The following is a 19,386-nucleotide window of genomic DNA, read 5'->3' as shown; positions in this document are numbered from 1 at the left end:
GCACATGTGACAGTGGTAAGGTGATAATGCAATGTAGTGAAAGGGGCTAAGTGGCATGTGCAAAATGTAGGGCACAAGGGAATTGATATGTTCATGCGCTGATGCAAATCATCTAACAATGTCTGCAGGCATATAGCAAGAGGAGCTATCACCATTGAAATTTGGGAACTGTCATTGGTGACAGTAGAAGGAATGATGCAGAAATTGATAATCCAATTTTGCACCAACAGGTAGGGAGCCCAGGCAGTAGCTCGCTGAAGTGGGAATGATTTAGATGTAGTGAATAGATAGGTATAAATGCAGAGTTTGATATGAAAAATGCCACGGATGAGTAAGTGCTTGATATGGAAATTGTATCAATGTATTGGGATGGAATAATGGCCCACAGTGAAGTTGGACACTGTATAGGTAGTACTTGTGTTGTTGGTGCAGTGAACAAGTTGGGTGAGTGTACTTATGAAAGGAGTGGATATAAGGTGTATGGTGTGCAGTGAACAGGTAGTATACAGGGAGTGATTAGTGAGAATACAAAGAGGGTGTTAATGATAGTGTAACTGTGATGATGATGGCAGCAAGCCGATAAATGAATCGATTCCATAAGAATAATCATACAGCATATCAAAGTCTCTTGGCAATCTCTGAATTTGAAGTGTACATGATCAGGATGACTTCACATCATGTCTTAGAGCATTCTCAATCAGTATGTCATTGCGATATCAATCAGTATACATGCCACATTCCGATATTCTTTTTTTTTTTTTACAGTTGAACCAATATGTAACCCCATGCAGCATTTTAAAATGATTTTATCCGACCCAAAAACAGGAGCTTCATGGTAAGTTGAGACGTTATCAACACAATAAACTTTAATGTAATTTTGATCATCCCCTTTAGATGTCTTTAGATGGTTGCTACTGTAAAATATGAACCAAATATCTCTAATTCATCATTTGTAAAAAGAATGCAAGATGATGTAGAACCATTGGAAATAATACATTCCCATGTTCAACCCGTGGGAGCATTATCAATCATACACTTGAATCTATATCCACGATAAAACTGATAATTAACATATTAAGCATTGATAAGATACATGGGAATGAAAGGGAAAACACCATACCTTAGTCTAAGCCACTTTAAAAAAAAGAAACTAGCTATTTTTAATTATCAGAGATCATCTCTACTGATGAAATAAATACAGATTCAGCCAAAAGTCCCACGCACAACCTCTCTGCTTCAAAGTTTTGGTTCTGTATGATGCTTGGCTCAGCGTAAAACACATTTTTTTCACAAGTTTTGGGTGCATCAATGGATGGAGGGAGAGCTAATTCTTTATCTGTAAGTGGATCAAATGCTATGCATGACCTAAAATCTGGGGTGATCTAATGTGAATTGACCATGATGCTGTGAAATGGGTGGAAGGATGATGGTGATGTGTGAATGCAGAAACACAGTGATGCAATGAAGGGGTATAGGCAATGTACAGGAAATGAAAGTACTGTGTGACATATAGTGTAGATATATGAATGATTTCTTAATGCTCTAGAGTAAGCAAAAATCTAGGTGCAGCATTTGGCCTCTCACACTCAGGGGGAAGCTATCCGACATGTAGGTTCACCAAATATGGTAATCTCGAAAGCATCTCAATAAACCATCTAAATAAACGCAGAAGTTTCTGCCAATAGAACAAATCCAGGCATCTGTTGCAGAGGACTAATTGCCTAGGAGAGAATACTAACCCCAGACTATACAGGAAACATGGACCCCAGACATCAAGACCGACTAAATCCAATCTATTATCACATGGTATACACCTCGACAACAAGGGTAAAGGGAGCAGCAGGAGGAATGACTTATAGACAGTTTGAATGGACCTGCCACGCAGCATTTTACAAGCATACTCTACCATCTAATGAATCAAACTTCAGGATCAGATCGATTCCCCAAGATTTAACAAATTGTCAATCAACAAACAATTCAAAACACAGTGCTAAACCAAAAAATGCTAATGAATTAAATCAAACAATGGGTCGAGAGCTGGAAAGATTCTCAACGTCATGCGCTAAAACCATTGATACAATAAAATGGGGAAACGATGCTTCAACTGGTATTCTATATCAGGGTTTAGACGTGGTCACATCCCTTCAAAACTGACATTCATATCGAAACTACGGTTTACCAATATTAGCATGATCTCTTTGCTTCTTTTTCAGACTCGAGAAGGAGGAGGTAATGAATTGGTCCATGTGAATGACAGTAAAACTAAATAATAGATGGCAAAACAACTAAAATCAATGTTGAACAGAGAAGGAATGGCGCTATCAGATATTGGAAAGACAATACAATATAATGAACGCTTATATGACGTTGATATGGCAATGATGATAAGGAATTTGCAATAGATTTTACTGTGAATCTAGATCGATTCACAGTAGAATCGATGCAAAGCCAATGTAATATACCATGAGACATGGTGCTGCTAGAATCAAACTGATGGAAAGAAAGAAAAAAATCACCATAACAAGGAGCGTGAACAGAAATCACATCGGAATTCAGAGGAACTACAAAAAACTATTGAATCTGAATAGCATAAACTGGTGAATAAATCGTAAAAACTAAAGAAATCCAAAATAAACTACGAAGATGGAGAGAGAGTGTCAGAATGTGAACATTCCAGTAATATTGCACATGTGTGGGTTGACATTGCAATAAACAACCCAATACCACGAGGGTGCCTTCATGGGGCGAGAACAAGAAATTCAGAGAGAAAAGAGAAAAATAAAAAAAATAAAAATAAAATATATATGAATGGTGGCAAAACGAAAAGAGGAAGTCGATAGAATGTTGCAACATACAGATCGACACTGTCGTGAGCATGTCGATGTTGTATAATGTGCAGTAGCATGAAGCATGTATCTAATACGCATAATCAATAAAACCCTATCAGTAAATTATCAAGAAAATGCTGAAAATATAAGTAAACTAAGAAGAAGAAGGGAAAAAGAGAAAAGAAAAAAAAGAATTAAAAGGGTAACCATCTACATGTTTTTGCAATATACAGGTCGGTTATGCTATGGGCATACCGATATTGCATAACATTGCCTCTAATGGATGGTGAGAGGAGAGGTTGATTGATGATTATACAAAATTTAAGAAGAAGATTTAGAGAATTCCCAGAGAACGAGATCAAAGGGAAACAATTCTTACCTTGAATCGACAGAGCTTGAGGTCAAAAGGGTGACTTCTCTTGTCCGTTGTTTGCTAAATTGTGCTTTCTTCACGAACAGAAGAAGTGTAAAACCAGTGGCAGGGGGGAGGGAATGAGAAGAGAGCAGGAGAAGAGGAGAAGGGAAGCAAATGCGACGGTGAAAACGGATGGGGGAGTGAGATCCTTAGGTTTGTTTATATAAGAAGAGGAAGAAGAATCGAGAAGAGGGCGACGGTTGGAGATCAACGAATGGAAGGTAAGAACTGTTGATCGAAGGGTCCTCCGCCCTTCGATCCTCTGCAATCGCTCTTCATGAAGGAACTGTTGTATATTTTACAACTGGGGTCCTTATATTTTCTGAGACATTTTCAAAACGATGGTCATTTTAAAAAAAAAAAATCTAAAATGGAGTTCTAAGCTATCATTTTTTTTATATTTTTTTCTTTTCTATTTTTATTTTTTTTTATTCTTTTCTTTGAATTTTCTGATTTTTTTTGTATTTTTAACATAAAAACTTTAAAACTAGGGGGAAGTAAGAGATTTAAAACTATTTTTTTGGATTTTTGAGAAATATTTACGAAGAAGAGGTTTTCTGAAAATTCGGGTTTGATCTTTGGAAATTTTTCAGAAAACGGGCTTTGGATCCAGGATTTGAGGAACTATTCAAGTTTTTAACCTCAAATCAAAAAATACAGAATTGTGGATCCAACTAGACATCGGATGGACTGTCTGAGCCTTTCAAAAATTATTTTTGGTATTTTTATAAATTGGTTTTAAAAATTAGATAACGAGGCTCAGATTTGGATTTTAATACTGGATCTGGATCCAAAATTGAGTCAGATATAGAAAATGGGTTTGATTTCAGTAAATTCGAGAAATAAACTGGAATCTTAAGTGAAAATGACTCAATTTACTCAGAAAATTGAGGCCAGGGGCAAAAAGAGAATATTTACAAAATTTTGAAAATTTTGGGGTGTTCACACCATGTTGTATCTGCACGACTAAGTTAAGCTCGAGGAGCACTCACTTAGATTCATGGGATATATATATATATCAAGTCTTGGAGACTTGAGCTTAATGTTTCAATTAAAACCCTAAAGAGTCTTATATGACATATGTCAAGTCATGGAGACTTGAGCTTAATGTTCTAATCGTGGCCCTAAGAAGGCTTTCACGATATACGCTAAGTCATGGAGACTTAAGCGTCATTGTTGCGAAGTGTGGCCCTAAGTGGTCCATGTATTTTCACGAGTTTATATTTTATTTTATTTGAATGCTTTCTTGTGAGACCAGCCATGGTTTTGACCCCGTTTAATGGGGAATACAAGTGTTAAACCTGTGATGTGATATACGGAGCAAGGCAACATCAAGTTTCAAGGTTTCTCCAGATAGTGTTGTAATAAAACCAGTTTCATGGAATACTGTTTTTCTAAGCATTGATGTTTGTAATAAATAACTTTTTTTTATAAATGGAATACTTTGGTGGTCAATGAGTGCTTGACTACATACCTGTGACTTGCCCGGTGTTTTTTAAAACTGACGACTTATTATCGTCCATTTCTGCTACTAAAAACTCTTTCTAAGTTTCGCTACAAAGAAAAAAAAAAGAAATCCATGAATTTTTGACTTATTATGTTTTGAAAATCCAGAGCGTTACATCCCACTTAGTGAGGCCCCACCTAGGGGTTGTTAGAGATAGAGTTCTATCTCTAGTTGGGATTAGGAGAACCAGAAGGAGGGGACGCCCCCCCTTATTGAGGCTATTTAATCCCTCTCTACTAATTCCACTACATCTCTTGTTCTTTTTCTTCCTTCTTCCATATTTTTCATATTCTTCTTCCTTATTAAATTTTTTTTAGTAGTCATTAAAGCTGCTTCGAGGTGCTAAAATATGAGACAAAGGTGTTGGTTCATCTCAGAACATGTTTCAGGTAAAATTCATCATACTCGTAGCATAGATCAGATGCAAACACATAAAATGTGCATCTTGTCGATTCTACGGGCAAATCCATGGTAGATCAGATTTGAAATAAGTTAGAAAAGGGTTTCAAAAATATTTTTAAATCAATACCATGCTTTGAAACTATTTTACAAATACAATTTCGATAAATCTATGCCCAGACAGCTAAACCGAAAAATCAGGTAATATAAAATGCATAGTTTCACATTCATACATAATTTAAGATGGCTATATCTTTATTTTCAGCATTATTGAATGAATATTCATTTTCTTTCATGAGTTTACAGTATGAATCATGTTCCTACAAATTTATTTCACATGTTCCATGATGATTTTGCATACTAGCATCTTCAACTAGTTATTATGTGAAAAAATCATGAGTTATATTGATAGTTTAGGATCTGAAGTATGTTTTATTACTGAAGCATGTTTTATTACCATATAACATTTTTATGACTCTATATGATGTTTATATATTGTCTATATAGTTGATGTATGATTTAAAATCAATATTGCTTGTTGATGCATGAGTTTTTCCTATTTCTATCATGTTTTATTTTATGATACACATGCTACCTTGATTTTCTTAACTGACTCATTATGGAAAATTAAATATAACTCTCAAATTGGATCACCTCCTGCAAAACCCTCTTATGGAGACCTTTCAGACATCTAGGATGTATCTCAAAACAAACTTGGGCTTCAGTGGTGGTATGAAAGTGAGGGTTATGGCTGCTGCAACCCAAGACATGGGTTTTTGTGACTCCCTCAAGTAAGAGTGCATTTCCATCATTTTTCTACTCAAAGAACTGGGTTAAGGTAAAAAAATCCTTATTCTTTGCTTCTTATTGAGTTTTTTGGGGGAAGATAGCATCAGAGAATCCGACATAGCAATGGAGCACTCAAATAATGAGTGAAAACCAATTAAAAATCAAGTGCAACGCGTAGTGGTGGGCCAAGTTTGTAAGTGATGTTTTAAATTTGAAATCACATTCTTAGCCAAACGTGTAGTGCAAGTTGATGCGAAAGAAATTGAAGTGTCTTTGAGCAAATCCATACAAAAAGAAGAAATAGATTGAAGCACAATAAACGTTCGTTACAACTTACGACTGAGGTAAATGTATACAAAATTATAAAGTTTATTTGTCATTTTCATGTGTTTATTTAAAGTATTTTTTATATCATTTAAAACCATAGTTACCGAAAGCTTCTTAGATAGGTGGGAAGCCCACTTCTCGGAAACTCGCTTCGGAAGTGTGATACTCCTCGCTTCCGAAACTTGATAAGAATCTCGATTCTTCCACGCTTCTCTTATACTTTCTAAACACTTCATATATTCTTTTTATATGTTTTCTCACTTTACTTTCATGTTTTTTATGTGTTTCCTCTCACGCTTCTCACTCACTTCCATGTGCTTTCTCTAAATTGGCAGTCATCATTTTTACATTTTGTTAGAAAATTAATTCTTACACTAAAAAATCATAAAATTTAAGAATAATCACATTGTCATGTGTATAGACCAGTTTTTTATAGTCGGTTATGAAAAAAAAATCTAATAAATTTAAGATTTACTATTTATGGCTGATTTTTGGATATGTGATTGTTATTGCATGAATTAATCCAATAAAAAATTAAAAAAAAAATATTCTATGTGAATCTTGGAGTCTTACACGAGTCACGTAAAATTCAAGATTTTGCAAAAGATCTAGATCTGGAACTGTCTCAAATAAGGTCTGGTCCATAAAATCTAGAAAATTAATATAATGGAGTTTTATGGTAAACTCAGATGCTTTTTAAAGGTAACAAGTATAGCTATCTTCAAAAAATTCAGGAGGATGAAATCACTCTCAGGTTGGGTCGGTGACTACTTCTTTATGGATCAGGTTTTTGGTAGGTTCTGTGAGAATAGAAAAATAGTCTCTAGTCCATGAATTTCTATGGGCAAAAAATTTGTTTGTCTATGAGTTATCACTTGGATTTGAGAGTTAATACATTCTAGTATGAGTGTAATTTTTTATGGGTCCATATTTGTTTAGCACGATTGTCTAACACATCCAGAAACAACATAAAAAATTTGATTTTATACAATTCTTGAATTTGGATAATAATGTGGCTTGTGAACTTGTTTTGCTAAAATCATATGCTTGCTTAGGATATGAGATGTTAATCATGTATATGCATATATGTGATATTTTTTTAATATGTTGTATGCAAGCATATTGATTATTTATGCATGATGGCATATCAGACTGCATGTTAAAATATAAGATTTAAGCATGATGATTGGGCCATGTAGTGTGCATAGGCATACATGTGTTATTTTATGAAATTAATGGTTTACGCTAAATTGAAATGAGTCTCATGTATCATGTAGTGTGGTATGTAGCATATGGTATGTTGCAAGTCATGTATGGCATGCATACATGGGGCTCGAATGGAAGCCAGGTTCGGTGGAACAAAGGGTGCTAGTGAGCACCTAGTTAAGTTATAATAAACATGTTCATACACACACACTTAAGATAAACTCTTGGGTTCTCCTTAAAGTTGAGTATGTACCTTGAGATACTCTTGTGTACTCCTTAATATTGAGTATTTACCTTGAGATACTCTTGAGTGATCCTTAAGTTGAGTGTGTTATCTTTAGTGCACCTCAATGAGTTCAGGGGGTGTGGGTTCATGCCTTGTGGGGCAATGGTTTGAGATATCTAGAGTGGATCTTGGGGCTATTGAGCCTGGTGTTGAGTACACCCAGTGTTGTAGTTTGATCACAATTTCATAACACTCAATAACCCATTTGAACCAGAGGCCTACTTTGGAGAGGGTATGTAGTACACATGCCGCCTAGCATGTTTTGAGGGCATAGACATAACTTTGGCCCCCAGTCATTGGTGTAGGGGGGCTGAGACTAGAATTTTGTCCTAGGTTGCCAGTCAGACTCTGCAGAGTAGAAATCAATTTTCCAGACCACTGTTAAGTCTCTCTCAGTTAAATATTGTAGATCTCGTAGGAGATCAAATTTAGTGATCTTGGTCATGGGTTGGTTAAAAAAATGCAATTTGCAAAAGTGACCAGACTCCATTTTGGGTTTTTCAACATGGATAATGTTCAGAATTTGGTTTTTTAAAGTTGATCGGGCTATGTTTTGGAATCAAACCAGGTTTCTTATGAGACCCAGAGGGTCATGCCCAGCCTCATGGGTGCCATGTGCCTACATGGTGGCCCACAAGGATTCAGGGGTGGCCAATGGCCTCTATAGATCTTAGATGAGTTATTTTGAGATCCAAATCTCAGTATTTATATCCAAAAGTGATTTGGATTTATTTTATGGATATAGATCTTAATTTAAGTATTAAATCTGAAATTCATGTTTAGAACCTATATCCAATCCAACTGAGTTTGGATACGGTCTAGGATTTTTTGATCTAGATTATCCGGATTGGACCCAAGTGGGGCGCCACCTAGGTGGGACCCACTTTATTTTTTTTGTAGAGACCTCATGAAGAGGATCTCTAATTAATTATATTATAGAGGGTTCTAGAGAGGGTGGGGAACCCCCAGAATTTGGTTTTTTAAAGTTGATCGGGCTATGTTTTGGAATCAAACCAGGTTTCTTATGAGACCCAGAGGGTCATTCCCAGCCTCATGGGTGCCATGTGCCTACATGGTGGCCCACAAGGATTCAAGGGTGGCCAATAGCCTCTATAGATCTTAGATGAGTTATTTTGAGATCCAAATCTCAGTATTTATATCCAAAAGTGATTTGGATTTATTTTATGGATATAGATCTTAATTTAAGTATTGAATCTGAAATTCATGTTTAGAACCTATATCCAATCCAACTGAGTTTGGATACAGTCTAGGATTTTTGGATCTAGATTATCCGGATTGGACCCAAGTGGGGCGCCACCTAGGTGGGACCCACTTTATTTTTTTTTGTAGAGACCTCATGAAGAGGATCTCTAATTAATTATATTATAGAGGGTTCTAGAGAGAGTGGGGCACCCCCCTCCTCCCCAATGGACCCCAGAGTTAGATAAGGTCAGAGTTTTATTTCAGGACTCTTAAAAGACCTTATGAAGTTGGAATTCTTTTATTAGAAGTCTTTTACAAGAATTAGAAGACTCTTAGAAGATCCTTCTAGGTGAGAAGTCCCACCTAGTGGGACTCACCTAGGGATTGTTAGAGATAGAGTTCTATCTCTAGTTGGGATTAGGAAAACCAATAGGAGGGGTCATCCCCCTTATAGATGTTATTTAAGCCCTCTCTACCAATTCTACTATATCTCTTGTTCTTACCATTAAAGCTGCTCCGAGGTGCTAAGACGGGAGACGAAGGTGTTGGTTAATCTCAAAACTCAATTGAGATAGGATTTATCATACTCGTAGCATAGATCAGATGCAAATGCATAAATCGTGCATCTTATCAATTTTACGGGTTGATCCATGGTGGATCATATATGGAACAAGTTAGAAAAGGGTTTCAAAAGTGTTTTTAAATCAATATCATGCTCTGAAACAATTTTACAAATACAATTTCGGTAAATCTATGCCCAGACTACTAAACTGGAAAATCAGGTAATCTGAAACACATAGTTTTGTGTTCATACACAATTTAAGATGGATATATCTTTGTTTCTAGCATTATTGAATGAATATTTATTTTCTTTCCTGAGTTTACAGTATGAATCATGTTTTTGTAAATTTATTTTATGTGTTCCATAATGACTTCGCATGCTAGTATCTTAAACTAGTTATTTTGTGCAAAAATCATCGTTACACGCATTACTTTTTGTTACGGTTTGAATTTCAGAAGATGGTGTGGATCTGAGCTATAGGATCTACATGTTTTTCTCTACATGCTATGAGGGACGTCTAGGCCTATATGAGACCCATACGGATGATATGATAGCTGAGGTGGATTTTCCATATATTGAAAAGTCAAAGGTCACATCTGCTAATCTGGAAGAGGAACCTCACATATGTCATAGCTAGAGTCAGCAGGCGGGGCCCACATAAGGGGCATGAACTAGGAGACCAACATAAGATGTCTTTCACTTTCAGAGGCTCCCTAGATCCTTCTTAAAATTAATTAATTATTAATTAGCTAGAGTTTTAATTGTTTTTATTTCTTAATTGTTTGTGAGTTTTAATTAATGTACGAGTCCTGATAGATATTGACCTCCATGAGCTTCTCTCTTATTTAGTTTCTTATTCTTGTTAAGATTCTTTATGAAGTCACAATTGGTTAAAGATTGGACTCCAAGTCTCCACTCTATAAATAGAGGGTTGAAAAAACCAATTGAAACATTGAATAATGGATTGAAGTTTCTCAAGCTCTGTATTTGTCCCCTTATATATATATATATATATATATATATATATATATATATATATATATATATATATATATATCCCTCTCAGGTGTCCTTACCCCCTGACATCTCTCCCTTTGCTTAACATCTTCTCTTTTCTCTCTCCTCTCTCACATTTTTCTCTCTTTCCTTTATGATTCATGTGAGGCCAGGCCTCCCTATGCTGGTTCTACATCTCTGCTAAGAGCCCAAGCCCTTCTCGTATTCTCAAAGTGCAGTAGAGCGCCTCATTACCTACAGAAGCTAATGTTGGAGTCATGCCAATTGTGATTTTGTTGATCAGTTATCCTCTCAACCTTGTTTGATGTATTTATATACTCCTATCATACCTTAGGACCAGTTTCTAGCTTTCTTTAAATTCGCCTAAGTCGTTCGCATTAAGACCGCACCCAAAGGAGCAATATAGTCTCGTTCTGCAGGTTGTTTTTTCTTTTCTAATCTCCTGCACATGCCAGCCCTAACCACACCTGAACATGTAAACCCCTTTAGTACCTCTTTAGACTTGTTATGCAAGCCCTATAACTGATCACAACCTAAGCTAAGACTCTACCTATGTTTAGGACTTGAAATACCAAAACTGCACCCTATCGATTCAGCATAATGTGTAGTTTTGCTGATTTGACCCTATCAGTTTCTCCAACGACCTAACCTGACCTCTCTGACCCCTCACACCTATATGTGACACCCCAAATATTTACCAAGCATTGTTTTTAAAACCTTGGTGAAATATTTTTTAGCTTTATTTAAAATATAAAATCCAATTTAAATGTTCTTTCTAAACCATATAATCAATCAAACCACAATCACTAATGATAATGAGTTTCAACACTTTGACAAAAGTTTTCATATTTCATTCATTCATAAAAATATGAGAGTTTTTATTACACATTTCAAAATTACATCATAACCCAAAATCTCAAAAGGGTCTCCCAGAAGGAGATCTAAGAATTCATCCGTCAAGGTCGACGAGCCTCTAAGTGTCCGCTGCTTTCTATTTTGCCTTTTGTAAAAACAAAATAATTATAAAGGTGAGAGACAACTTGTCTTTGTATGGTCCTACCACTCACACAATCATTGGGTAAGTATGGTCAAAAACAAAAACGCATTTGTTAAAATCTCAAGTTCTTGAATATGAAGAGTTGACCCCTTCTTATAGATGTCGACCTTTAGGTTCACCCATGCCCAAGAGAAGAACTCAAAAAAGTTGACCCTCCCTTCACAGGGCAAGATAACTCAAGTATTTGTGAGGTTTATCGATTCGAGTTAAAATAGTAATTCAAACTTTTTTGATGCAATGTTATTACATTTTTTATTCGAGGTAACTAATTATTTGTGATGTTTGTTGATTCAAGTTAAAAGAAATTTACAAATTTTTTATACGATGTTATTACATTTTTTATGCAAAATAACTCAAATATTTGTAATGTTTCTCGGTTTGAGTTAAAAAAATTATTATTTTTATACAAATTTAAAAAAATTTATGCAAAATAACTAAGTATTTACGATAAAGTTCTGGTTTAAAATAAAGCTCAAACTTATTTTATGTGAATTTAATAAATTTTTAATGTGCCATAATTTAAGTATTTGTGAGGTTGGAGTTTTTGATAGAGAAAAAAAATTGAATTTGCACGGAGAACTATAGGTGTGAAGCTAAAAAAATCACAAAAATAACAATTTTGGACAACCAACAGATTTGACAATTTTGAAAAATTTTAGGAAAGTCATTTTTCTTTTAATATTTTTCCTTCTCTTTATTTGATATTTTAATTGATTTTTATCTTCTGTAAATATAATAACAAGGAGAATCTCACTTTTTGTGTGTGTTGATTTGCTGTTTATTCATGTTCATGCGGATCGGGCGATCATGCTGGTTGAATAACCCAATGAGTTGAAGTGAACCCGATCGAAGACATACTGGGTTTAGCAGAGTTACAAATATTGGTGATATCTTTTAAGCTTTGAAGATTTATTATGAAAATTTTGGAAGCCTATACAAACTGGTTTGGATTGTTGGAAACACATTCAGACTGATAATTTTTAGTAAACCAAGCACCCTTTTATGTCAGACCACATTTGATCCAAAACATAATCCCAAGTCCAAATCCACAAATACCATGATGAGAACATCTGTTTGGGAACCCGTAGCTGAGGCGTCAACTGCAAAATCCAGCCCTTTTCCAAACATCTGAAAATGGATTTGTTAAATCCTTAGCCAGAAATTTGAAGGTGCCCACAAAGCTCCCAAACAAGTAACTTAGAAATGTTAAATCCACAGCATTTGTGGATTTTTAAGGCCTGTTAGGAATCTCAGCGCTGGTATGGGCGTTTATGCATTTGGTGATCCTAAGGTAAAATCTTGGACAATCAATCTCGGTGGTCATGTTTGGAATCTCGGTGCTGCTTAGTGGTCCTGTTTGGAATCTCAGCGCTGAGATTGGCATTTATGCATTTGGGATGGATATGAGGCCCTCTTTTGTATTTACACTAAATCCTGGATTTGGCAGCTGCCACTTCTTCAAATGCATAAACCCCACAAACGCCCATCCCAGCTATAGATTCCAAACAAGCCCTTAGTTACCTACCTAGCTACCTCCGACAGACAGCTCCCAAACACAGCCTAAATACCATTTAACGATGTATAATCAATGCATCTTCTAAGTTGCTTGGAGGTCTTGGACAACTTAAACTGAACTAGACTTGGCACTATGTAGCACATCATCACCATTATTAGACACAATAACATGACCACCACCTCAACATACAATGGTCACATACACAGTTCTCTTAAAGATTTAGGCCAATGCCAGAAACCGAAAATAGACCACAGTGAACGGCATGGAAGGTCACTCCCCTCTTGCTTGTTATGCAGCAGGCGCATCTACGCTAATCGGTTCTGCTGCGTGTTCTGAAGATTTCTGCAACAAAATCAGGATCAGATTAGAACTCAAGAAAGCAGACCAGGCAAATCAACATAATGAAAGAAAACTGATCATCAATCAATGGTTTATACATTGGCCTCAGTTTCCTCGAGTTTGCTCATTCTCGCAAACATATTGCCGTAAAACTTGGCTTCCTTCTTGTTATATTCCTTCATCTTTTCCTTCAGCGTTCTGTATTCTAGCTTCACATCCCTGACACAAAGAAAGGACGATGGTTGGTTAGATCTCTACAGAGTTCAAAGCAACAAGATCACCTTCACAAATGGGCATAAACTTCAGTATGCAACAGGAAAGGATAAGCGAAACATAGCTTGAGCATATTACCTGTTATCAGGATCAATCTCCAATGCCTTCTTGATATCAAGCTCTGCCAGATCAAGATCGGCCATGTTAATGTATGCTTGTGCTCTCCGATACAGAGCTTTCACATTCCTGCTCTCAATCTCTAGGACCTGGAACGTCATATATGCATATAAAAAGCACTATTAGTCCATACCCACCTTGTATCTTAAGGATAAATGAAAGACTCAGGATGGAAAACCGTAGACCACAAAGGACAAGTAGCACAGTCACATCCTAAACACCAAGAAACAACAGCTGCGGCTGCAACTCATTTGGAAGTCCAAACAGCAAAATCAAGAGAAACCAACCTTGGTGCATAGCTTCTCAGCCTGCTTATAGTCCTTCAGTTTGAGCTTGCAAGCTGCATTGTTGAGATTGCAGGAGACCTTCAGAACCTTAGCTTGCTTCTTCTCTTCCTCATTGAAGGAGGAATCGTGCTCAATATACTTGTTAGCCTGGGGAAGATTATCCAAAATTAGCCTAGCGTTTACAAAATTGAGGGGAACAACGGGAATTGGAAGAAAGAAACACTACCTTCTCATATTTCTTAGATGCCCTCAGGTATTTACCCTGCTTAAACAACACATTCCCTTCTTCCTTCTTCTGGCTGGCAGCTTCAATCTTTTCTGGTGTTTTCAGATCCCATGTTTCCCTTTCCTGAATGCATTATAGCAACCAGTTTAAGCACCATCTCATCTATGGCAATTACCACACTCATCAACAAGAAATAGAAAACATAAGATTCCGCTGACCTTCACAAAGGAGACGAGCTCGACTTCATAATATACTGTGGAATTTGCAGGCACAGTGACTAGCTCCTGCTTTGGTTCAGAACCGAAGGCATACTCAGGCAGGATCGTTACTACACCGACTTCTCCTTTCTTCATGGTCATCACAGCTCTGTCCAAACCCTCGATAACTTGTTCTGTTCCAAACAAAAGTTTCACCATCGGTCATGATGATATTCCACCGTCAACCATGGCGATGATTGGTATTCTGCAATTATTTATGCTCAATCCTGTTGTAGTCATAGAGTTCACTTTACCTTCTCCAGTCATGAACTCAAACAGCTCTTCATCATGTCCTTTCTTCGCAAACACAGTGCCATCGGACAGCTTTCCAATTAGCTTGACTGTTAAACTCAAGGCAAACGGCAATCAGATCAGCACCAGCCCAAACCATTACTCTAAGAAATCCTCCATAGGGAAGAAAAAAGAGAAGACGACTTGCAAGTCCCATAGATGCTTACCCTTCACCACTGCCCCCTCATTAGGCTTCTCATAACCTTCACCTTCCTTGAGAATTTTCTTCAGCACCTTCTTGTCATCAGTAACCTCCGTAACTGTCTTCCATGAAACCAATGCAAGCTCAATGTGCAATGTAGCATTGGGTGGAACAGCACCTTCGGCACCAGTAGCAGGCCTTCCTTTCTCCCCAAATGCATCTGAGTGAAAAAAGCTAGATCAGTAGCCATGATAATGACGAGCCAACTCAATGGGTCTGACAGCTGGAAATAATGAGCGGGACAGTGCCTTCAAATGGCATAGGTGTGTCCAAGTAGAATGCTTCCTACCTCCATGATTCCGAGGTGAAGCATTTTCCTTTGTTCTCAACCAAATCAAACTCAAAAGCCAACTTTAATCGTACAATTAGACAATCAAAGCCAGCCCAGCCCGTGCCTGACCACTGAGCCGGTCATGTTTGCAGCTAAGCTAGGCCAAGTCAGAGATCAAGCAGTACTGATCGATTATAAAAAAGCATCACTAACAAAAGCAACAAATTGAGGCAAATTCATGCCCCTAGGAACTCATTACAGCAGGACAACTGCTTACCACACCCACATGGTTTCAACCTATTTGCTCGGATTCTACCTCAAAACTTCCCTAAGAAATCACACAATTCTCAGAAAGAATAGTGAAAGCTTACATTGAGGCTTCACGGTAAGCTGCACTTTTTCTCCCTTCTTCATCGTTTTCACAGCCTTCGTCAATGCAGGACAGAAGTACCCTGTTTGAAAGACCACATAAGCAGCAAGGTTTCAATTGATAAGAAATACATTTAAGAAGCCCATGGTCATTTTAAGTCCATATGATAGTAGAGAAACAATAGCACTTGCACCCACCCTCTTTAACAGTGAATTCAACTCCCTCCTCAGATTTGGATACCACAGTTCCATCTTCAAGTTTGGCTTCATATTTCACTGCACAAAGCACAGAACAGTGGTTAACAATATGTAGGAAAAATGAACAAGTAAAAATGAATTTTGCAAAGTGGTTGCAAGCTCCCTCATACTAAATACTTCATCAGCATCTTTTGGGTTCTCCCACTTTTCTCCTTCCTTCAGGATCTTCTTGAAGATACCACCATCCTTGCAAATGTCTTTTACACTGGTCCAGGAGAGCAGCTCGACGTCAAACTGGAGGGTGGCATTGGGGGGAATAGTAGGAGGCGAACCAGATTCTCCATATGCAAGCTCAGCTGGAATGGTGAAGATTGCATTCTCGCCCTTCTTCATTGTCTTGATACCAATATCCCATCCCTTGATCACTTGGCCTGTGAAATGCCCCGCACCAGGCACAGTAAGTGATCCACTTTACACTTGCAAGTAACTCACACACAATATCAAAGAAAACAACAAGACCAATCACCTAAAAGCTAGTGGACTAAGTTCTAAAACAGGATAAATCGCTAAATGCCGTAAGATTAATTAATTGTGTGAAGCAGTAACTAAAATAGGAACGAGCCAAGTTAGTGAATCCATAAATGCAAGCTTCATTCATGAACTAAGCAAATTACAAAAAAGAAATTTAAACAGGAATAAAAAGGGAAAAATATTAAAATTCGTACATCACAAGTATTGATGTCTACAGAGTCCATTGGAGGCAAAATAAGGGTGCAAAAAGGACCAAGAATAGAGACAGAGTCATCCGAAACCCGCAAACCCTAAACAGGTTGCTTTTAGCTTCACAAGGACTATGCAAACCAACAATGGTCACTGCTACTTGCCTAAAGACGAAATAAAAGCAAGCCAAGTTAAGCAAATATTTCCTTCTAAATTTTGGACCTACCAAGCGAATTCAAAACCTTCCAATTGCCCAAACGTTTCCAGTCTCTCGGAAAAATCTAATTTTTCATGGGACTTAACAATGGGACTCGGGCATATACGATTTAAGCAAGCGTAGATACAAGTCCTATCATGACAATTTTATTCTAATGGCAATAAAAGAAAAAAAAAACTATCACAGCAAAAATTTCAATTCCTTTGCTCTCCATTAAGATTCGAATGAATGCAACTAAGATGGAAGTGACCGTAAATGAAAAGGATCAATATACTCGACATTGTATCGATAAAAGATCAATGGGATCATTCCAACTACAACTATGGAAAAGCAACTCCTTTCTTAACAAGGCTGAGCAAACTACACCAAGAACAGAAAAGATAGCAATACAAACAAACGTCTAAGCTAGCTAACAAAGCCAAAGAATGAATAGAAAAAGAACAACCGAAACACGGGACTCACCTTGACCAAGCTTAAACTTGAATGGGGTGCCCCGATCACGGCTCGAATCGAACTGCGTTCCGTCCAAAAGGGTTCCGGTGTAATGCACTACAGATACAATTACAACCCCATAAACGTCAATCAATCCGTGCTAACCAAACGAACAGAGAGATACCATGGAGAAAGAGAAACACCCCTCTCCCCATTTCACTCTACACATGAATGCAGAGAAAAGGCAGATTTTCGGGGGCGATACCTTCGACTTCATCGCCATTTTCGGGGGTATCCCATCCCTCTCCCTCCTTCACAAGCTTCTTCTTCAGGCCCTGCTTCCCGATCTCCTTCTCCTCTCCGACTTTCAGAATGGGGTTGTCGCCGGGAAGGTCGAAGTCCTCGTTTATCTCCTCTCCGGCGTCGGGCAGCTCGAAATCCTCATCCATTTCTCTCACCTCTAAAACCCCAACAAAACCATCAATCAGAGAATCACTAAATCAACACCAAACGCGAAAACCATGATCGAAAGATTGAAGAAAAAGAAAACCCATTAACGATCGAATGAGAGAGAGATAGCATTGTGCATAAAAACCTAGAGAGGGAAAATGATGGGGATGGAAGAAGACGAACCTCAAATAGTATCGGATTGATGTAGGGAAGAAGGAATGCGATCGCAGCGTGAAGATGGCTCCTCTTTTTCACTTTTTCTCTCTTTAGAGAAATTAGGTGATAGAGGAACACTAGGGGTATCTTATACACGAGGGCTTTGGGGGTTCTAGAGAGTTCTAAAGAGAGAGAGAGAGAGAGGATGGTTCTAGATGTCAGACCTTTGACAGAAAGGCGAGGGTTGGGGCTCAGAAGACTCGGAGCCTCAAACTACTATTTTGTTCATCGGTCTTGGTATTTTTGTTTTTAAGGTAATCTGGGGTTAGTCAGGACCCTCAACCACTCATATTCAATCGTACAACTGCCGTTTTGAACCTGCAACGCCCCCACCACAGCGAGACGTGCACTGATAGCGCCTACCAACTACGCCGAAAGCCCATCGGTGGATCTTGATATTTTCTTACTCCTCCAAGACGAAAGCAGGATTGTGGTGCGCCAAAATAAATTGTTTCATTTTTTTTTAAGAGAAAGAGAGAGTTCAGGAAATAAAAGTTTTGTTTTTACGACGAGAAACCCTCGAGCAAGCAAGGAAACACCACCGCTAAAATAATGGGTGATTCCAAACCAAGATCCGAGTAAGTAATGCAGGTATCATATTCAAATTTAGGTCCGACTAGATTATTCATAAGAAAAACCATACCCGGATCTACTAAGAATTACATAAATCAGACCAGGCCCATACCTGGTAAAACAATATTTTTTAAGTTTTTATATTGAAAATTGTGGATCTTAACAGAAAGTCAGTATAAAATTTCACAAACTATACCCAACCCATTTAACAAATCGAACCTTATGAGTCTGACCCAGATATAGGGATGGCAGTGGATGGAAAAAAATAGAGCACCGCCTCACCTCGCCCATTAGACAAGAGATGGAGGGCATGAAACGGAGAATGAACCGTGGACGGAGGTTAAAATCAAAACATGTGCAAGGATGGAGGTAGAGATGGATTTACTCTTGCTCCGGCCTCACCCCATCCCGCCCTCAATCTCTGTTAAAGAAATTACTATTATACCTTTATATATATATATATATATATATATATATATATATATATATATATATATATATATATATATATATATATATATATATATATATAATTCTAACATAAAACTTTTTCTAATCTCTTCACTCTCATTCATCTAACAAGTCACGCAAGCTCTCATTTCCTTCATCACCTTCCGCTAACGGCATAAGGAATTTGACCTTACAAATGTGATCTAGATGGTTTGTTGATTTTGAACCATCTAATTATGAGATGAACAGTCTTTTATAAGGATTCAAAAATCAATGGTTCAAAATTTTTATGAATTTTAAAGTTTGGTGCATTTATGGAACTTGACAACAAACACATTTAAGTTCGATTTTGAGATGATCATCACCTTAAAAGGTGTGAGATGCAT

At 37.3% G+C, this 19,386-nt stretch overlaps 1 protein-coding gene across 1 annotated transcript; it reads right to left on the bottom strand.

The window, feature by feature from the left end:
• Positions 1 to 13,166: 13,166 nt before the first annotated feature.
• LOC149843186 (peptidyl-prolyl cis-trans isomerase FKBP62-like) lies at positions 13,167 to 18,361 on the bottom strand. The gene is made up of 14 exons (XM_089999638.1): positions 17,945 to 18,361; positions 17,577 to 17,771; positions 17,342 to 17,428; positions 16,113 to 16,373; positions 15,943 to 16,020; positions 15,747 to 15,827; positions 15,070 to 15,264; positions 14,866 to 14,952; positions 14,573 to 14,745; positions 14,355 to 14,477; positions 14,129 to 14,275; positions 13,803 to 13,930; positions 13,550 to 13,670; positions 13,167 to 13,454 (listed from the first exon to the last, which is right to left on the bottom strand). The coding sequence occupies exons 2-14, from the start codon at positions 17,758 to 17,760 to the stop codon at positions 13,401 to 13,403; spliced, it is 1,719 nt and encodes a 572-aa protein (XP_089855764.1). The 5' UTR covers positions 17,761 to 17,771; positions 17,945 to 18,361; the 3' UTR covers positions 13,167 to 13,400.
• Positions 18,362 to 19,386: the final 1,025 nt, after the last annotated feature.

Source organism: Nuphar pumila, chromosome 3 (assembly GCF_984573655.1).
Source record: "Nuphar pumila chromosome 3, dmNupPumi1.hap1.1, whole genome shotgun sequence".
Lineage (NCBI taxonomy): Eukaryota > Viridiplantae > Streptophyta > Magnoliopsida > Nymphaeales > Nymphaeaceae > Nuphar > Nuphar pumila.
This window is presented reverse-complemented; position numbering and strand designations above follow the sequence as displayed.

What these genes read in the sequence shown, in the direction of transcription:
- LOC149843186 (XM_089999638.1), bottom strand. Translation starts at nt 17,760, where the DNA reads ATGGATGAGGATTTCGAGCTGCCCGACGCCGGAGAGGAGATAAACGAG. An exon ending in TGAGGGGGCAGTGGTGAAGG is followed by an intron (nt 14,953 to 15,069) that starts GTAAGCATCTAT and finishes TGAGTTTAACAG; the next exon opens with TCAAGCTAATTGGAAAGCTG. An exon ending in TCGAGGAAACTGAGGCCAAT is followed by an intron (nt 13,455 to 13,549) that starts GTATAAACCATT and finishes ATTTTGTTGCAG; the next exon opens with AAATCTTCAGAACACGCAGC.